Source organism: Tauraco erythrolophus, chromosome 14 (assembly GCF_009769465.1).
Source record: "Tauraco erythrolophus isolate bTauEry1 chromosome 14, bTauEry1.pri, whole genome shotgun sequence".
NCBI classification, from domain to species: Eukaryota; Metazoa; Chordata; class Aves; order Musophagiformes; family Musophagidae; genus Tauraco; species Tauraco erythrolophus.
The window spans coordinates 16839603-16858070 of record NC_141478.1 but is presented as its reverse complement, the minus strand read 5'-3'; the positions used below and the strand labels follow the sequence as shown (position 1 = coordinate 16858070).

The window sequence follows — 18468 nt, the reverse complement described above, 5'->3', positions numbered from 1 at the left end:
GATCAGTGACGCAGTCAATGAATATTATTAATCTATTTTTTCAAAAATAGTGGTAGAGCCTAGCTAGAAATTATTTATTTTTGTTAATGTTAATGGAGTAGTAGCAGTTAAGAGGAAAGCTAGATTCCTGTTTTAGTCTTAGTCCGTCCTTCCCTCTCTCTTGAGATGTAAATCAATCTCATAGATGGAATGCAGACTGTGAAACTTCTAAGACTGGAATATTTCCATGAGGTTGGAGGTTAGGAAAAACAGAAGGAGAAAACTTTCATTTTTGTTCACTTTGGGGAAAATGTTTTGATTTATTTGCATGCTGGGTTTTTTGGGTAATATGATTTAGTCTGAACTCTGACACTTCTTCCGCCCAAGTGAGAAATGTACTGGGAACGGGATGTACATTAAAACATTGAAGTATAGTGTCCCACAAAGCTTAATGATAAACCTTGTATGATTTCTTTTTTTTTTCCAAATCAAGTTTTCAGATCTATTACTACTTAAAGAAAATCCCTTCATATATTAAATATCCAAAAGAAGGTTAAAAAAAAAAAATCAATGTAATGCCTAGTGAAATATTGCATTAAATACCTGCGCTTTACGAAAAAGACAAAATGTGAATTCCCTTGTCATATTACTGCCCTTTGCCTGCTTTCATATAGAATTTAGTAAGGCTCTTGATTTTGATACTGCTCGGTAAAAATTTTTAAGAAAATACAGTGTCTTCATAGGATTTAATTAAATTTTTGTGCAGAGACTCTGTTTCTATGGTTATTAACGTGTTGATAGAGACAGATAATATTGCGTCATTCAGAGACCCTGCCCATGACTGTGTGTGTGGTATGTTTAGTGCACTAAACTTGTGTTTAATTTTGAACTACACGTTTAGTTCTTAAATAGCGCACTTCTGAGCACTCTGAATAGTTTACGGAGAGAATGCTGATTGTTGGCTCGATCTTTGCTGTCAAGGTAAATAGTATAAATTGTATTTTTTCCATATAAATCTATTTGAAACCTTTTTATTTTACGTAGGGTTAAAATGGACTTTACTCTGTCTTCCAGTGAACTAACGTGTTAAGTGAAGTTGAACTTGAATTTCATTCTAACTTTATTTAGAATGAAATTTATTCTGTAATGCTTTAAATTTTGGAAAGTCATTAGAGTTATTTTTGTGTTCTGTTTAATTCTGTGAATCATTTTCCTTGCCAAAAGTTCAAGGATATAACTAAAAGAAAAAAAATGTAACTGATTTTTCAGGCATGGACTTCTTTTCAATAATATCAGAAATGTGTGTTAAAAGATGTAACTCTTGTGCAGTTATTTATTGATGAGTGGTGCATAACATCTTTTCTGAAATAAATCTACTTCATAGCTAAGTAGTCAAACATACAAGCAAACAAGAAAATAGAATAGTGGTTTTGTTCAATATTTACAAGTCTTTGACTTGTGTATTTAGAAAAACAATTTGAAATAGCTAATAATAATCCTATATTTATATTTAATAGAAAATAGTCATAGATGTAATTTCTTTTTAGTAAAATAAATATTATTTGAATCCTCTGAAAAGAGGCAATAATGGCTTGTATGTAGTCTATACCTACTAAAACCTGATGTATCTTCATGTGTACATGCATAATTAAAACATAGAAAAGGCAGTAGAATTAATCTTAAAACTTAGCAAAATGATAAACAATGTCTCTATACATTGCTGATGAAATCAGTATCTTTGCAATAGCAGTAAAATGCCAGGAATAATAATTCTGTATTGTGGCATGCTGTAATTCTAGCTAAGCAGACATCTGCAGAGGTCTGCTCTTCATGCTAACCATCTGCTCTTGGCTTTGCTTTTACAAGTCTTTCTGTCTAAATAGGTTGTTCTAAAGGGTGGTATTTTCTATTCCTTTTGCTGTAATATTTTTGTATCCTAACAATTTTCTACTCATGATACCCATAAATAGGTGATGCATAATAGGTTAATTAGCAGTTGAATCAAAAGTTGATTTGGTGTTAGGAAAACCAAAATTAAATATCTATTTTTGTATGCTTTTTAATGGAAAAATTGCTGAAATACTTTTTATAGGAGCATGTTCAAGTCATTTGTCGTAGACTTACAGATGTATACATGTATGTTTGTGTACATATGGCTGTGTATATATATATGAGAATCGCCAACAACATTATGTGTTCTCAAACTGTTAAATAACAGCTACCTTACCTCTTCTCCCATTCCAGGAGCTGCTAGACACTTTATGGAAATTGGTATAGCCAGATTTGTACTGGTCTAAAGCATCTCTGAAAGTTCATTATCACTGGGAAGGTGTGTGACACCAGTCACTGTCTTGCTTGTCTGCATCTAAGTGCTGTTGGCAGCTTTGAGGAGGAATCATGTGCCTGAGTACACGGTGTCAAAGGGAGCTTACCGTGGTCCGGCAGATGATCGTTCTAATTGAAAGGGAATTCATTGTACTTAATAGCTTGGTGCACTGTATCCTTGGATGCACTGCCACACGTTGTGGAAGACTGAGGTCTTTTTCACAGGAAAACCTGCTGCCTTCTTTCTGCTGTATAGCATGGGTTTCAGTAAGAGTATGATAGGAACATCCCCCCGTGCAGTGGGAATATTTCAGCTTCTCCATGATACATTGCTGTATGCAAGCCCTGTGTAAATGTCTTCATAAATACTGGAGACAGATCCTAGACCACTATAAGAAATAAATATCTGGATAGAGGTTCTTAAGAGATCCATGAGTGGATCACTCTGAGAAATACAAACAACAGGAAATGAACCCAGGGCAATAATTAATGCCTTTGTAAAACACAGTTGCATTTCTAGAAGCCAAAAATAAAATTAAGGGGCAGTAACTATTATTACTGTCTTGATTTTTTTTTTTGTGAGTTTTTGATCAGTATCACCTGAATCTTTACAATAGGGTATTAAGTATAAAAACAAACCTCAGGGGAGCTCCCTGTTTTCTGTAGTTTAGCCGCTTGCTTTGTTCCCTCAGTTTTTCTAATCGTAGGAAGCCATGAGTTGTCGAAGAAGTGCTGGGACAGGACTGTCAAGCAAATGTGCTGTGTATCCAAACTGAGGATGCTGCTTCTTTCTTTCCTAACTTTTGTCTTACTGATTCCAGCAATTACCTGCTCGTAAACCTTTCTTACAAGTTTCAGTTTCAGAATAATTGCTTTCTTCTCCAGTGGGCTGTGGCTGCTCCTTGCCCCTGGCTCACAGCAGGTTTCTGTCCTTACGACCTGCTGGAAAGTCTGTTTGTGGAGCTCCTGCAGATAGTGCCGTGAATGCTGCTACTGGCTTTTTAAGAGGCATAAAGGGAAACTGGTGCAGAGGTGTGTGGTAGTGGGGAGGTATGATGCTGCACGTTCTTGTAGCATAGGTACCAGGAGATTCGGATAGATGTTTTAGTGCCTTTGCAGAAAAATTAAGGATCAGCCGTGCACCAGATTTCCCCGTTTTGGCATACTATTATGTCACCGGTGTCGTCTTAGTTTCATGATGTCGTTGAGGTTGCTGCTACAGAACAGCACAGCTGAAGTAACCTAATTTCTGATGGTGAGGAAGGAAGTGCTGACTGATTTGACTGCAGTATGACTAGAAAGATATTAGTGAAGTGAATATTAGTACTTAATCTCTAGCAGACTGGCTTGTTTTCAGCAATTTGACATGATTGTCACGATTTAGAAAAATATACAAGCACGCTATTGATTGTTCATGTATACTTTAAAAGAAAAGTATGTGCTATATATATCTCTTGTATATCTATATAAAACACAGTATGCATGTTTATAGTTATACCTCTTTCATAGATTACTAAAATAGAAAACATCAGTCATTTGAGTGAACTGAGAGTGTTAAACCTTGCCAGAAACCTACTAACCACTGTGGAAAACCTTAATGGACTGGATTCGCTCACAGAGCTCAACCTTCGTCACAATCAAGTCTCTGCTATAGTAAGGAACAAAACTCGTGTCTTTTTCTCTTTTCTCTTTTTTTTTATTTGTTTTTAACAAAATGAACTGTTACTGTAACTTGCTTAAACCATATAAGCATTTCAGAGTTGTGAAATCTTGTGTCTTCCCTTACTCTGTTGCTTATGATGTTCTGCTGCAGTACTTACTGCAACATAAAGGTGAAAAAACCAGCAATTTATATTTGGTGCTATTTTGTTTAATTGTGATCACTTGTAGGGATTCAAATTTTGATAGCTCATGATGGTGCTCTGGTGGGGGTAAGATTCTGAAGAAGCTTTGTGGTTCTAACATGCAAATTTAGAGACTCTTCTTTTGTAGAAGTTTGTTTCTTAGAAACAAACCCTCTCAATTTCTGTAGCTCAGCTAAGCAGTCAGACCATCTTAAATTTCATCTCCTTATGAATACTTCTGAGGCAAATGCAGAGAAAATAGATATTGATCCTAAAAGCAGAGTTTTCCCAATTGAAGCTTTAACCCAGCATTGTAAGTCTTTGTTCTAAAAAATAAAGCTTTTCATTTTGCAGTTTCTAAGTTGTAGTTCAGGTATGGCAAGTAGATTATTTGAACAAGCACTGTTGAAAACAATACAGTAAGTCTACTTAAATAGCTATATTTTTCTGGCCCTCATAATTCCTTTAGTTCTTGGTCTTCTATTGCTGCTGAGCCTTTCCTTTCTCAAATTTCTGCTACTTGTCATATATTAATTGTTTTTACACTTCAAAAATAAGAAATTTCTGCTTATTGCTGATTCTGTTAGTGTGCCTTCCCTCTACATCAGTTATGTTACCTAGAATTATCCTCCTCGCTTGTAGCTGTGGCCTTTTCCACTTCTCTCAGATGTAGTTCATACTTTCTCCTTGCTTCCTGTTGTCACAAATGGAGAGTCAGCATAAAATTTAAATTAGTGAGTTACAGGCTTGGACTTTCTGTATCTCAATGTTTTAGTCTTTGCTGGCCAGAGATAGTGTTTCAGAAGATGATGTTCTCTTCAAGGAAGCATTTTATTTTGTCTAATGTTTTGCTTTTTTTTCTTTACCCTGGTTAAATGCTAATGGAATGTGGGTGGGTGGGTGTTTTTTTGCTTTGTTTTTTATTGGATGGTGATTTTGGCAAGTATGACACTAACTGTCCTTCCTGTAGGGAAGGACTCTTAAATCATATGAAGTCAAGTCTTGGACATGTCATACTGTCTGAAGCCTAAAGTAAAATATATGTCTCATTCCTAAAATAAAATCTTATTCTTATTTTAGTGATAGGTGTTTTTCTTTTTCTCTGTGCACAACAATGTACATACATTTCTTTTCTTAGATTTGTTTTAATTTTTTTGAGGAGAAACACCCTGGAGAAAATGAAAGCTGCACTACTTCTGTATTGAAATTCAGAATCTGCTGCAATATGATATTACTGAAAATCCAGAAATATAGAAACAAATTATATCATTTTATGAAATATCCATGATATTGTTACGTTATTGCTGGAGTACTTGAGTAGTTGAAAGGAGGGGGTTTATATTTCTTTCCTTTAAGATGAGGTTTAGGTTTTCTTATGGTTGACTGTGTGTAGGGGTGGTGGTGTTATTTTAATCATTATATAGTTATCATGTAGCACTTGACTGCAAAATTTTCACTCTAAGTTCATTAGAAGAATTTGGTTTCTGTGTTTTAGTTTAGTTTTTGGACTGTGTTTTAGTTAGTTACTACGACAACACTAACATTATTAATAAAGCTTTGTAAACTTGATTATTCCTTTAAATGAAAGAATATAAACTCAATTTAAAAAAGCTTGCTCTACCAAAATCATGAAATAAAATCAATATAATTTAAATAACTTTCAGTACAGTTTTTGTGAACCTTCCTTATTTTTCACCTTCCCCCTCCCCACCTGCTGTAAGTGAATTATTCTTATGTAGGGAAGATGATACTCATTTGTCAAACAAAATGAGGTTCCATACTAAACTCCATACCCATTAGAGTCAACTATATTGAATAATTCAAGTTATCAAACTAGATTATAGCTTATATGAGCAATTAAATATGTAATCATCTCTTACAACCGACTGGCCTTAGATTAACAATTTTGGGACAATTTTTTGCCTTTGAGGCATTCATTGGAGACTGGAAGTCCTTGAGTCACAAGTAGTTCTTTTTGTAAGAACAAATTGTAGTTCATCCAAAGCTGTAGGATTTAAAAAGGCAGTCCTGAGGCTTGGTTTGCAGCAGAATCCTATCTTAAAGGGTTGCAAGTGTCTTTGAGAAGTCTGGCTGTTCTGAAGAACAGTAAACAAACAGAATAAATGAACAAAGGGTCTCATATGGCATTAAAAGCACGAATCTATACATACCATGAATTATAGATTGTCTATTTACTTTCCATCCAGTTGTGAATTAGGATCTGCTGTTAGGAAGATGAGCTGATTCTTTGTTTGAAAGATGGACCTGCTTAATTGCTTTGAGGTATTAAAATTTGTCATCTGCATCTTGATCTTAGACTCAAAGAAAGACTGGTCAAGGTGTTCACCAGCTTTTCGTAGAACTCCTGTGCTGAACGTCCACTGCCCTGTATGACTTAGTATCAAAACTGAAGTAGCTGGAGCCTTTTTTTTTTTATCTTCAGGGGAAATGACTTTGTGTTCTCCAATGAAAACTTCTTTGATTAGTTACAATCCTTGCTGCTTAAGAATTACTGTGCACAACCCTATAATACCTGTCTTCCTGTATATATCCACCTGTATCACATGCACCTACCCCTTTAAGCATCAATGCTAAGTAGCCTTAGGGAGAGCTGGGTCATCCAGATGTAATTCCACAGACAGTTGTGAACTCAGTCTTTCCATGGTCTGATCTGGGAGGACTCAGAACAGCTCTGAACCAGTTTTGCAGCTACAGACCTGAGCTATTGTATACAAAGCTACGACTCTCAGCAGTGCTTGTTAGCTCACATTGAGTGTTTCATTAATAGCAGCTGCATGATATGTTTAGAGGTGCCTTGTGTTCACCTGCTTGGATAGAATGAACTATTTTGGGTTCTGGAATGCTATGTAGGCATGTCACAAATCAGATAGAGGGAGGAAGGGCTGTAGATTTAATTTGTGGCTAAAAGCAAGGTAGTGAGTCCTGTGACACTTCCCTGTGCTGTAAGTAACAGGTTTGTGTCCAATGGTTGCAAGTTGGAATATGCTCCTTAGTAGGATAAGGAGGTGCAGACTCATAACTGAGGGTTAGGTGTGCAGTCTGAATGGCATATGAATGACTGCAGACTGTGCTGTCTGGCCATTGTAGATCTATATTTCATAAATGAAGTTTGATCTTACTAATATTTGAGCTATTTGCTATTTAGAGGTTATCTGCAAAGGTCTTTAATGGCATATATTAAATTTGTAAATATTAATTCTGGAAACTCGTTCCTTATAAATTTTAATTGTAAAGGTGACAGAGTCCTTCAGATCATTCTCTGACAGAATAGTTGCTGCTGTTTGGTAGTGCTAATTGCACTACTGTATTGCACTTCAAAAACCTTATTTCAGCATGGTCACAAAATAAACTTTTGGGGTTTTTTACAGTGTGTTTATACTGCAGCTTAAATGCTGAGACAGTGCCTTGGCTTATTTCCCAAAAGCCTGTTCAGAAACCAGCAGCAGTCTTATCCTCTTTTAACATCATTTGCTTTGCAAGTGATGCAGCTTGTTCTGCAGAGCTGATATCTGCACTGAAACACTCCCTTGCAGTCTGCACTAGGGAGAAATGGAGCTGCACGATCAACAGAAATCAATGTTGCAGCAAGGCTATAGCGTATAGAGATGAAGGCATTTCATCAGGCAAGGTAGAGAGGTTCAAAAGCTGCTTTCAGCTACTGAATTTATGCCTCTCTCTTTCCTTCCAGAAAGATGTGGATACTTTGCCCCGTCTCCAACATCTCTTCCTCAGCTTCAACAATATATCTAGGTAAGGGAAACAGCAGTTTTCTTCGTACCAGTAATTTGAAGTATGCTATTGGAGCTGTATTTCCTTAAAATTTAGATTCAACACTATGAATGCAGGTACTTTTTTTTTTTCCCCATAACATGTCAGATAACATAATCAAGCCATTGTGTATTTTCTACTGTATACATAAAAATTCTTGAAACCCTTTGCATTTAAATGTAGTTGTACTGTGTTCTACCAAGAAACTTAGATTTTTAATTTTAAAATTACTGTATTGTTTAGAACTATGACCAAAATTAAAAGTAGTTTTGTATATATGTTGTTTTACTGTTAAGCTACATATCTGTTAAAGCAACATAACACAAGATATATATTATTTTTAACATGCAGTTACGGTATTTATGGAGTTTCACAAGCTGCTGAGTCAGATTCTGCTTATAATGATGAGATTACTTCATGCTTGTATTTTACTTGTCCATATTTTCACAAAGTCTAGAAGGTATATTCATGGTTATTTCCCTTTTAAACCAGATAGCAGAAGCAGAATAGCTCAACTTTCAAAGCAGGACTTCTATAGTTTCAAGTAACTAAGTGCATTTTGTTATAAATAGATAGAAATGTTTGTCTTCTGTGCTTTTTTTCAATATTAAAGCATTTTTGGGAGTCTGCATTTATAGTAGTGCCAATATTTAAAAAAAAAAAGTGAAGTGCCTGCATTATCTTCAGTTTGGGTATGTTCTTTTATTTTTTTTATCCCTTAATTACCAGCAGCCTTCATTGCTTAGAATAAAATAATTTAATGTGGGAGAGGGGAAAGATGCTTCATGTTCTAGTTACTGGAAACACTGTGCTGTTCTTGTGGTGTCTGCTTTCTCTGTAAAATGTTATACTTGGTATGAGCTTTTATTGTAATAGGTACTTGAATATTTTAAGTTGACCTGCATTACGGTTTTTGCAGACAGCTCCAACCTACTTGTCTGTGCTCCTTGGGTTCTTAAAGCACCAATGTGATAGATGTCCTTAAATACTCATGGGTATTAAGCATTTAAAAAAAATGAAATATGAACTGCAGGAATCTTTAATATGCTCTTCACTTAATTAATCTGCTAGTATGTTTATTTTGTGTTTTAAATTGACATAATAAAGTGAGGGGTTAGCATTTTGCTTCTCTTGGGTAATTTCCAGAATTGAAATATGCCTTTTTTTTTTTTTCTTCTGTTTTGCTGAAAAATGTCTTAGCTTGGCAAGAACAATGAGGGGACTGCAGTAGCTGGCTCCCTTGCCATCAGGGAGCATCACTGCAGTCAGTGGAATTTCTGCGTCTTTTTATGTACTTGGTGTATTTTGTGTAGCTTCCTGACTCTTTTCTCACATTTTTATGCAAATTCATGTTATTTTTACAATGTTCAAAGGAGGAAAAATGTTTCAGTTTTTCTGCGAGGCTTTAAGAATAGATTTCTCAAACTATGTAATTGGTAGCTTGCTTCTTGGCACTTTATCATGATTGTTGTCATTTATTCATTGAGGCTTTATTTGAACTATTGATAGATCTAGTTTTCATGTAAGCTACAAATATTTACAACATGCATGCAAATATATAATTTGGTTTTAACTTGTAGTTGGAATAGGTATACAAATATAATCTTAATGTGAAATGGAAGATATTGCTTTTCTATAAATTTTTTATACGTATGTGAGTAGGTACATAGATGGATTAGTTAAACTTTTTTATTTACCAAACCAAAAATTTCTTTTGATGATCACATTTAGCTTGGGTTTTTGAAATAATAATCTTCTATTGCATATAACAGTTCAAAAGGCTAAAACCCACATTAATTCCTAATTTTGAGTTATGTAGTAGATATGTCTTCTAACAGGAAAGTGATCAGATATAAAAGTATACTTCTGACCATCCGCGTTCTGATACTTGGCTTTGTATTGTTTGAACCGACTGAAGAAGTTATCTGCAACCACGTTACTAGTGAATTGCTGTGCTACATCTGAACTTTCCTACAACCCTTTTCAATGATTTCGTGTGGTGTTGTGAGTCACTTATCTGGGTTTACTATGTGCCATATGGTAATTTTAATAATTATTTTTCCTAGAAACAGTTGTGTCTATACAACTGACTTTTCTTTCAGATGATAATCAAATTGATACACAGATATTCTAATTCATTTATCTGTATCGCATAGAGAAAGCCTGCAAACAGAAACAAACAGCAAAGTATATTGCCAAAAACTGGATATAGTTATGTCACAGGTTCATTGCAATATTTTATTAGTTATCCTTAAAGAAAAAAGTAGCATTTTTGAGGCAGTGCTCCCATGGAAAAGTGCCATGCAAAGCTCCCTTCCTATATTTGTATGTCAGCAAAAATCTTTGAGTCTTAAATTGATACATACTTACATACATGAATTAATCTTTCAGTAAAAAATTTGGGAATGCCTTTTAAAATTTGTCACTATTTGAGGCATGAGACTCTATCATGCGTTTAGTCACTGTTCTTTTTCTCCTCATTCTTCAGAGGAGCCTCAGACTCTTGCGTCTTCTCTGCAGAGATTTCTAGTAAAGAAGGAGGTATTGGCCAGGTAATATAAACTAAAATTGATTGCTGTAAAAGTTGATGCTGATCTGAAGTAAAAGAAGTCCTACTTCTGGCTTCAGACCCCAAAAATTTAACAGTTACAAACTGATGGTGTTCATACCTGAGGATTGAAGGCAATATATATCTCTAGAACCTAGTTATAAAGAACGGGGAGAAATCCCATTTTGAATTTGTCATGCGGTACTGGGAAGAGGTTACAGAAACTGTTTTCTTCAGGAAGGATATGCCACTGAGATTGAGAAAGAAGATTATTGCCCGTATTTCAAAATGTGAAACCAGGGAAGACTGTTTTTTAATCTTGGAAACAAAATACATATTTTTACTGCTACACTGCTGTCCAGGTCAGCACTATGTTGGCCTTTTAATTTGTTAAGGCACATTGTCTAGCCATATGGACCAAGTTGGATACCAGTCCAAAGGATGTGTAATTGTTTTTCTTCATTTGGTTGCTGAATTGGAAACCTGAGAGAAGGAATGTTCTTAGCCTAATAAAATCAAGATTTTTTTTTTTTTTTTTTCTCTCAGCAGAATGAAAATTTATAAACAGGTTGTTAAATACTTGAACAAAAGCAGTACAAGGGGAATGAAAGATTGGCTGTGGTAACATCTGTTTTCATCAGTAGTTTAGTGGTTAGAAACCTGGGAAAACCCAATTTTTTTCTTTGACTGAATGTTTTTTGAACATGCAGTTGCCTCTTGGGTGTTCTGTCAGACTATAGCGAGTATGTTGCCTTACTTCTCTTCTCCAGAGCTTTTCGCCTTTATGGAAAATGCTTTAAAAGAGCCGTTGATGCAAATGTATAGAGAAGGAACAACTGTCTTCCCGAGCAAGTAGGCTGTAACAGAGGACAAGTGTTCCTGAGTCCTCTTCTTGCCTACTAAATGTGTAAACGTGAAAGAATATCACTGGTGCAGGCTGAGATTGCACCACTCAAGAATACTCTGCTGCTCAGTAATTGCCACGCTCTTGTATGAGGCAGGAGAAGTGGGTTTGCATCCCCTCTGGCAGAGAGGGAGAGTTGGATGCAGGACCCTAAGCATGCACGCAAGACGTAAAACTGATCTATTCTGAGAGGATTTCTAGAAAACACTTTTTGGTAATTTAGCCCAAATTCACAACTTGTTTCTATGTTGCTGAAACTACCATTTTAGCAAAGATAAATTCATTTGGGAAGAAAGAAGGACAGGGAAGGAGAGATGGTTGCTGTAGTTTGGTGTGACTCCTGCAGGAGAAGGTCTTTTGGAAAGAGAAGCAGACATTCCATTCAAGAAGACTAACTGAGGCAGTCTGAAGCAGCATCATCCACAGCTGCTTTGTATTTCACGAGCAGGTTAAAGACTCCTTTGTGGTGAACAGAGGCTAGAGAGAGCATTGAGACATGGCCTCTGATTCCTGTAGGGTGGTCACCACTTGGCTCTGTCACAGCAGTCGGCGTGCTGGGAAGCAGACAGAAGCTTGGTTGTAAAGTATGCAGTCTGTTTGGTAAGTGCATTACATTAAAGCTTTGCTTGGCTTAGGATTGGGATGCCAGTGTGACAAGTACAGTATATCAAGTTTTCTACATTGAATTTCTAAAGCTCTATTTTTAATACATGTATACAAAGATGAGAAAACATAGCTATTTTGTGCTACTGTTTTGCTCTAAAATTGAGCTGCTAATAGGGCAGCATAAAGCAAGCACATCTGTTTTAGCTCCAGAATTAACGTTCTGGCATGCTGAAGCACTGAGAATTTCAAAGCACAGCAGTATGTATAAGTGGAAGGTCTTGAAAACACTAGCAAACTTCCAACTCTTCTGTCATTTCCTGAAGAGAATGGTTGTATTAAAAATCTGTAAGACATATGTAATGGCAGAGGTACTATTTGGTCAAGTGTTTGGACTAAAGATATTTAATGCTTTTAAAAAATATATTTACATTATTTGAAACTGACTTGGAAGATGAAAAAAATGTTGATGTTTGTCAAGCAAAATCTATTCTAGCCCAATGGAAATTCGGTTATCTTTTCTCGTTCTGACATGTTTACAAGTTAGTAAAGCAAACTTCAGTATCATTTGGGAAGGTTATCTTTTACTGAGTATGTATTTTAAGTAATATGTCAGCCTGATCTTCAAAAATGTGCGTGCACAAGCTGTTTTATAGAAAGGAAATCTGATCACAAAAAGAAGCAGAAAATGATAATCAAACTTGTCTTAACCACATGTACAGAACATATAGTTCTCCAGATATGCTGAGCGCCTTCACTGCTTTCCTTGGAATCTCTACATAGTTCATTTTCCATCAGTTCTTATGTTGTTTTAATATGCTAAGCAGAAAGGTAGTAGAATCTTCCACTTGATCATCATTTTTCTGCTGCATCCATTGGGTATATCATGCAGAACTTACTTGCATACTGTACTAATTGTGTTGGGTTTTTCTGAGATTTTTATTGGGTAATTTATTTTCTTTACTCCTATGAGCTAATGTTGGTATCTAGGCCTTTCTTCTGCTGGTTGAGACTGATTGCTATTCAGTGATATTATTTTTGTATTTCTTTTTGTTATTGTTGCAGAAATTGTTTTATCTAATATCTATGATCTTTCAAGGATATCTCGGGTTCCATTGTGGTGTTCTGGCAGATCTGAAGCCCTTTGCAGCTGAATGTTAGTCCTCAGCAGATAACTGTGTGCTTTTTTGAAAGTTGAGTCATACCAATGACAAAGGCAGTTGCCACTTTATTCAGTGACAGTCTAATACTGAACATCTGTACTGCATATATTTCCTGATCCCTGAGTTAAGGGCATACTTAAAGTTTGGTATCCTTCCAAGTATTAGTTGAGGAAGACTTTTCCTGCCTCCAAGAGTGAGAGGAACTATAACCAGTTGGTGCAATCCGTAAGATTGTCAGAATATGAGAAAAAGGGCAATGATTCCATATTTTCCACTTCAGAAATGGTCTCTTATTGCAGAATGTCATTAAATATTTGTTTATCTAGTAAAGTGATCCTCTCTTTACTTTTGTCATCATCATTGATTCTCTTGTAATTTTCAGATTTTAACTTCATTCTCAAAAGTATCAAGTCAAATTATTTCATACTTTCCATTTGAACTTACTTAACTTTGTAACACAGACTTGACTCTTGAAGGCCAAAGTGCATAAGGATGGGTGCACAGTTGGACATTTACACACTGTAATCAATTTCTTCAAAGGCATTGGGGAGTCATATTTACTTCTGTAACTGTTCACCTTTTTTTTTTTTAATAAATCAATTTATAAAGTTTTCTTTTGTTTAAAAATACTGCTTATCTAAGTCAGCTGCTTTCTTTCACATTCCATCTTCAATGAAAAGGAACATGATATAGGCTGTATATCTTTAAATACAGTTTACACAAGCCAGTTATTTTTGTCAGGAAATGAAATTAGATGTTGTCTAAAAAGCCAACTTTTTAGTGTTTGTAGACTGAACTCGGAACAGTAGACAAATCTGTTTTGACAATAATATGATGGGTTTGTAATTGCTTTTCTTCTGATATTTAATGAGATTGCAAACACCCAGGATCATTCTGTGGTATTTGTGGTTGGCTTTTCTTGTATTTTGATGGTTTTCCTGCTGGCTTTGATGGGAAATACACCTTGTATTATTTTTTTGGAATATGAGTTGATATGTATCCTATTTTCATTTGGGTTTGTTTGTTTTTTTTTAGGTGAAACTATACTCCCATAGTTAACAAGTTTTCCTTATTCTATATCTCTTTTTACCTGTATGTGAAGAGATTAAAATACTTAACAGCAGCTGCTGTGTTTCAGAATACTTTCAATTTGATTTATCATATGCAGTACTGATGGGTGGGTTTTTTTCAGTACAGGTAAATATTCATGTTGTATTCTTAAGGAATAAAATCTTCCATCTCAAAGTTATTCCTACTCTGTGACATTAAAACTTTAAACTTTTTCGATTACAGTTTTGAGGATATTCTGTGCCTTGCTGATTCCTCATCTTTGTCAGATATCACCCTTGATGGCAATCCAATAGCTCAGGAGACATGGTACAAACACACTGTTCTTCATCATATGATGCAGCTCCGACAGCTAGATATGAAGAGAATCACAGTAAGAAACTTCTATTTTTGTCAAACTTACTAGATTCTTAAATTCAGAGGTAAAATGTAGGATTTTCTGTATATATATGTATTAAAAATACCACCATTTTTCCTTAATGTAGTATGGAATAGAATGGTGTATAGACATTACAATATTTAAAACTTTAACCTTTTTTCTTTTGTGTAGTATTATGTAAGGGTGTGCTTTTTTACTTCATTTTTAACGATTATTTTTAAACACTTAAACTCTTAATTAGTAAATACTGTGTGATCAATTGCCATGATCTGCAAAGAGAGAAGGAGAGAATCTGCAAAGCTTTTGGTTATAACTTTCTCAACAGCCTTTACTGGTTTACTGTGTAGCTGAAAAGGAACAGCATGTTTCTTCCAAAGGAATAGTCTGTTTACCCTAAAATTGGCATTACTGGTATTTTCTTTAATTTAAAAAATTTTGTTGGTTTCTTTAGTCTACCTCCCTAAGGAAACCTGGTGATCACACAGTGTCTGTGTGTCTGTAGTTCTCCCTTCCTTACCTGACCTACTCTCCCCATTCATTTCTGTTTCCGCTGCTCAAGTTCAGGTAAAGTTGATAAGGAAGAGAGGACTTGCAGACAGCTAAGTCTGCTACAGACATCTTGAAAATACTCTGTAAGGTAGAAGATGAAGGGTAATCACCAGGGCACCTTACTGTTTGGTCAACTCTTATCTCTTAAAATAAGCATAGCTGTGCTAGTTCTTCTGTGTCTACTCAAAAGTGGCATGTAAGCGTGTCCTCCTTACAAGAGCAATCCATCCAACTGCAAGGTAACAAATAGGATATACTTTACAAGCAAGAGCATTGCAGTGGTACCTTCTGACCGGCCGCTGATACAGATAGCTATTGTAAATGCTCGCTTGCTTTGTGCAAAGGCTGTACTGCGTTAGCAATTGCACCTGTCGTTTACCATCTATCATTCTGTAGCCAATCCTCCATGAGTATAAAATAAAGCCAATTATGATGTAAAATACAACGTGTCTTTGGAAAACATTAATTTTAAAGTGCTTTGGGTTGTGAGAGTTTTACTGCCAGCATCAAAAAGATTAAATACTTGTTTGTTTGCAGCTATCCTATGGGTCAGTTGTGGGGTTTTTTGTGACTTTATACTGACTTAATTGCAAACTTGCTAATTGCTTTGCTTTTAAAAAGATCACTTTCTCAGTCTTATTTCAGAAACTTGAGTCACATAAAGAAAATATGTCTTTGTCCCCCACTCCTCGAGAGGAGATAAATCCTGGTAGGACTCTGTGATGGAGAAAATCTTGTAGAAAGAGCTCAAACTCCTTTTTAGACTCTTTGGGATCTGTATGGGGAAAAAGATGCTAGAAATGCGCAGCCATGGGAAAAACTTAATCTGGGTTTGCACCTTGTTAAACATCAGAGAATCAACCACAAGACAACAAGCCATAGAAAACCAGACTTCAGCATCATTCTGCTCATAAATCTACTTGTAAAAACAGTGTGTTTTGCGTTCTTTTTATTTGCCTTCTGGTTTTTGAGCCTTGAGAACTTCTTTTCAACGTTTTCTCCATGTAGAGGGTGCTGTATGTTTTCTTCAATAAAAACCTCTGTTACCCAGATAATCTTATGACTTAAGAAACTGAGATTTTAAGAAAAATAACAAGTATCATAAGGTTTGTGATAAAATTTGAGAATCGGCAATACCAAATCCAGCTATTCTGCCTAGTAATACAACATGGTGTTGTCATTGGCTGTAAGGGGGAGAATGAAAGAAGTGGGATATTGAGTATGTGCTTTTTCTCACTCAATTAGTATACCTAAACTGTAATTACATTTATAGGATCTCTTCTTCATTCGTCTCAAGAGCATTCAGACCATTTTGAACTTAAGCATTCTTTTGTCTTGTAAAGAACTAAGAGTCAGACTTGGGAGGCTGCTTTTTTCTGACTAGGAATTCTTCATTAACCTGTTCAGAAGCTCTTCTGCTCAAGAAGTGAATTTTACACAATGATTACTTCAGCTTTTAGCTCTTCTTTTACTTGCTGACTTCACTGGGACAAGAAAATTATTTCAAGAAAGAATAGAATCTGAAGGATATTTTCAAAAGTTTGTAAGAGACTTTGGAGCTTTATTCATATTGGTTTTCAAGAAGACGTGCTCTTTAGTGCCAGGCCTTTTCCATAGGATCCTCTGGAGAAAGGGAACCTTGGAGCATAAGTCTGGTGGTAACTGTCTCTGCTTTAGGGAACTATTCAGAAACATGTAGCTGCCATGAAAATCAAGTATTCTGCACTCAGAATAAAACTTTTTTACACTGTAATTGTTCTAATATTTCTTAAGTCGAGGCAGATTTGCCTTTACTCAAAGGGACTGCATTGTATTATGTCAACTTTTAAACCTGACCCATGAGGAAGTGGGTGTTTTCTTAGGCCATCTCATTCCTAAGCCATTTTTGAATGTATGATTTAAATTCTTAAACCACTGAGGCATGGACCCAGCACTGGTGAGATCAGTGGAGCTTCGTCACCTGTAACGAGGTTCACTATAAGACTGTAAACACTTAATCGTTTTCCACACTAGAAGATGACTGAAAAACCTGACCTCTTGTGTATGTAAAATGTCAGATCATTGGAAATCATCTACTTTCTCAGGCTGGACATACTGTGTTCCATCAGTAACTGTAACAGTTACAGCTTTAGTCCACCTTAGTTGTGAGGTGATGTGACTTGATTTATGGCTCAATGAAGTTGGCTCATGCGAAATTCAAGTGCGCTGCAGTTAAAGCAGGCTCAGGTTGCATATGTGGTCGTTTGCATTGTTTGGTTAACACACGGCAATGAGCTTTTCAAATGTGTTTTGTGGTTTGAACGTTTGAAAAAGCGAGCCTGTCCAGTGGTGCTTACAGTTTAGCTGCAACCTATCCTTTTTCCTCCAGTCTTTCATAACAGTAAGCAGATAGTCTGCAAACATGTAATAAAATATTAAAATATGAATGAAATGTGCATATATTCCTTACTGAGAAATTGTTTAACCAGGAACATTTGCCATCCATCACTTTAAATACACTTTCTCAACAGAATTTCCTAAGTATATATATTTACATGTGTGTATATGTAATATATAGTGTATGTATATATGTTTTAAATGTGCTGTGGTTCCCAAATTGAAAGACAAGCTGCATCTTTTTAACACTAAAAACTTGGCTTTTTTCCACTGTGATTCTTATAGTTTTTATATGCTTAAAGTAAACTGTGTTTGGTTTTGATTATTTGCTTAGACATTTCTGTGCTGATCGGGGAGTGGGTTCTACTGCTTTATCCAGAAGAGGATTCGTTATCGATTCCATCATCACTATGGAGTGTTCTGGTTGTTTAGAGAAGGATCCGTATTTTTTTTCTTTCCACTTGAAAATAAGATTCTTCAGGAACTTCTAGAGTCATTTTTGTGGACTGTAATTCTCTCTCTTAAATCAGGTCTTGTGAAAATATACTAAAAGTAAAAAATGGAGATATAGCTTATTGTCAAATATCACTTAAAGAACTATTTGTCAAAAATTTTGTACTTGTTTTCCATGGCTATATTTCTACTAGAACCATTTTTACATTCTTACTTCATTCTTATGCAAAATCAGCCTCTGTGGTATACATAGCAAAAAGTAGTCTGCCTCTTGCAAGTATGTGAGCTGAAATTTGTTTATCTTTGGTGTATTGTATTGAGTCTCTTTGTGCCTTGAAAGCTTAAATGTATGTTCCAGGTCATTCTTCATGTTCTCCTTTTTCTTTTCATTTCCTAAAGTAGTTTATATCAAGTATACTATAGCTGTTTCTTATCTATAGCAAAAGTATTCAAATAATTTATGGTAAATGTACTATGGAAATGAAATG

General features: G+C 35.5%; 1 protein-coding gene across 2 annotated transcripts in view; it reads left to right on the top strand.

The window, feature by feature from the left end:
• The window catches only part of LRRC49 (leucine rich repeat containing 49), a 49634-nt gene that overhangs the window by 11184 nt on the left and 19982 nt on the right, over positions 1-18468 (top strand). For both annotated transcript variants that reach the window (XM_086620204.1, XM_086620203.1), the window contains 3 exons: positions 3814-3957; positions 7858-7919; positions 14449-14596. In XM_086620204.1, the coding sequence (XP_086476330.1) occupies positions 3814-3957; positions 7858-7919; positions 14449-14596 (354 nt within the window). The remainder of the gene's footprint in view (positions 1-3813; positions 3958-7857; positions 7920-14448; positions 14597-18468) is intronic.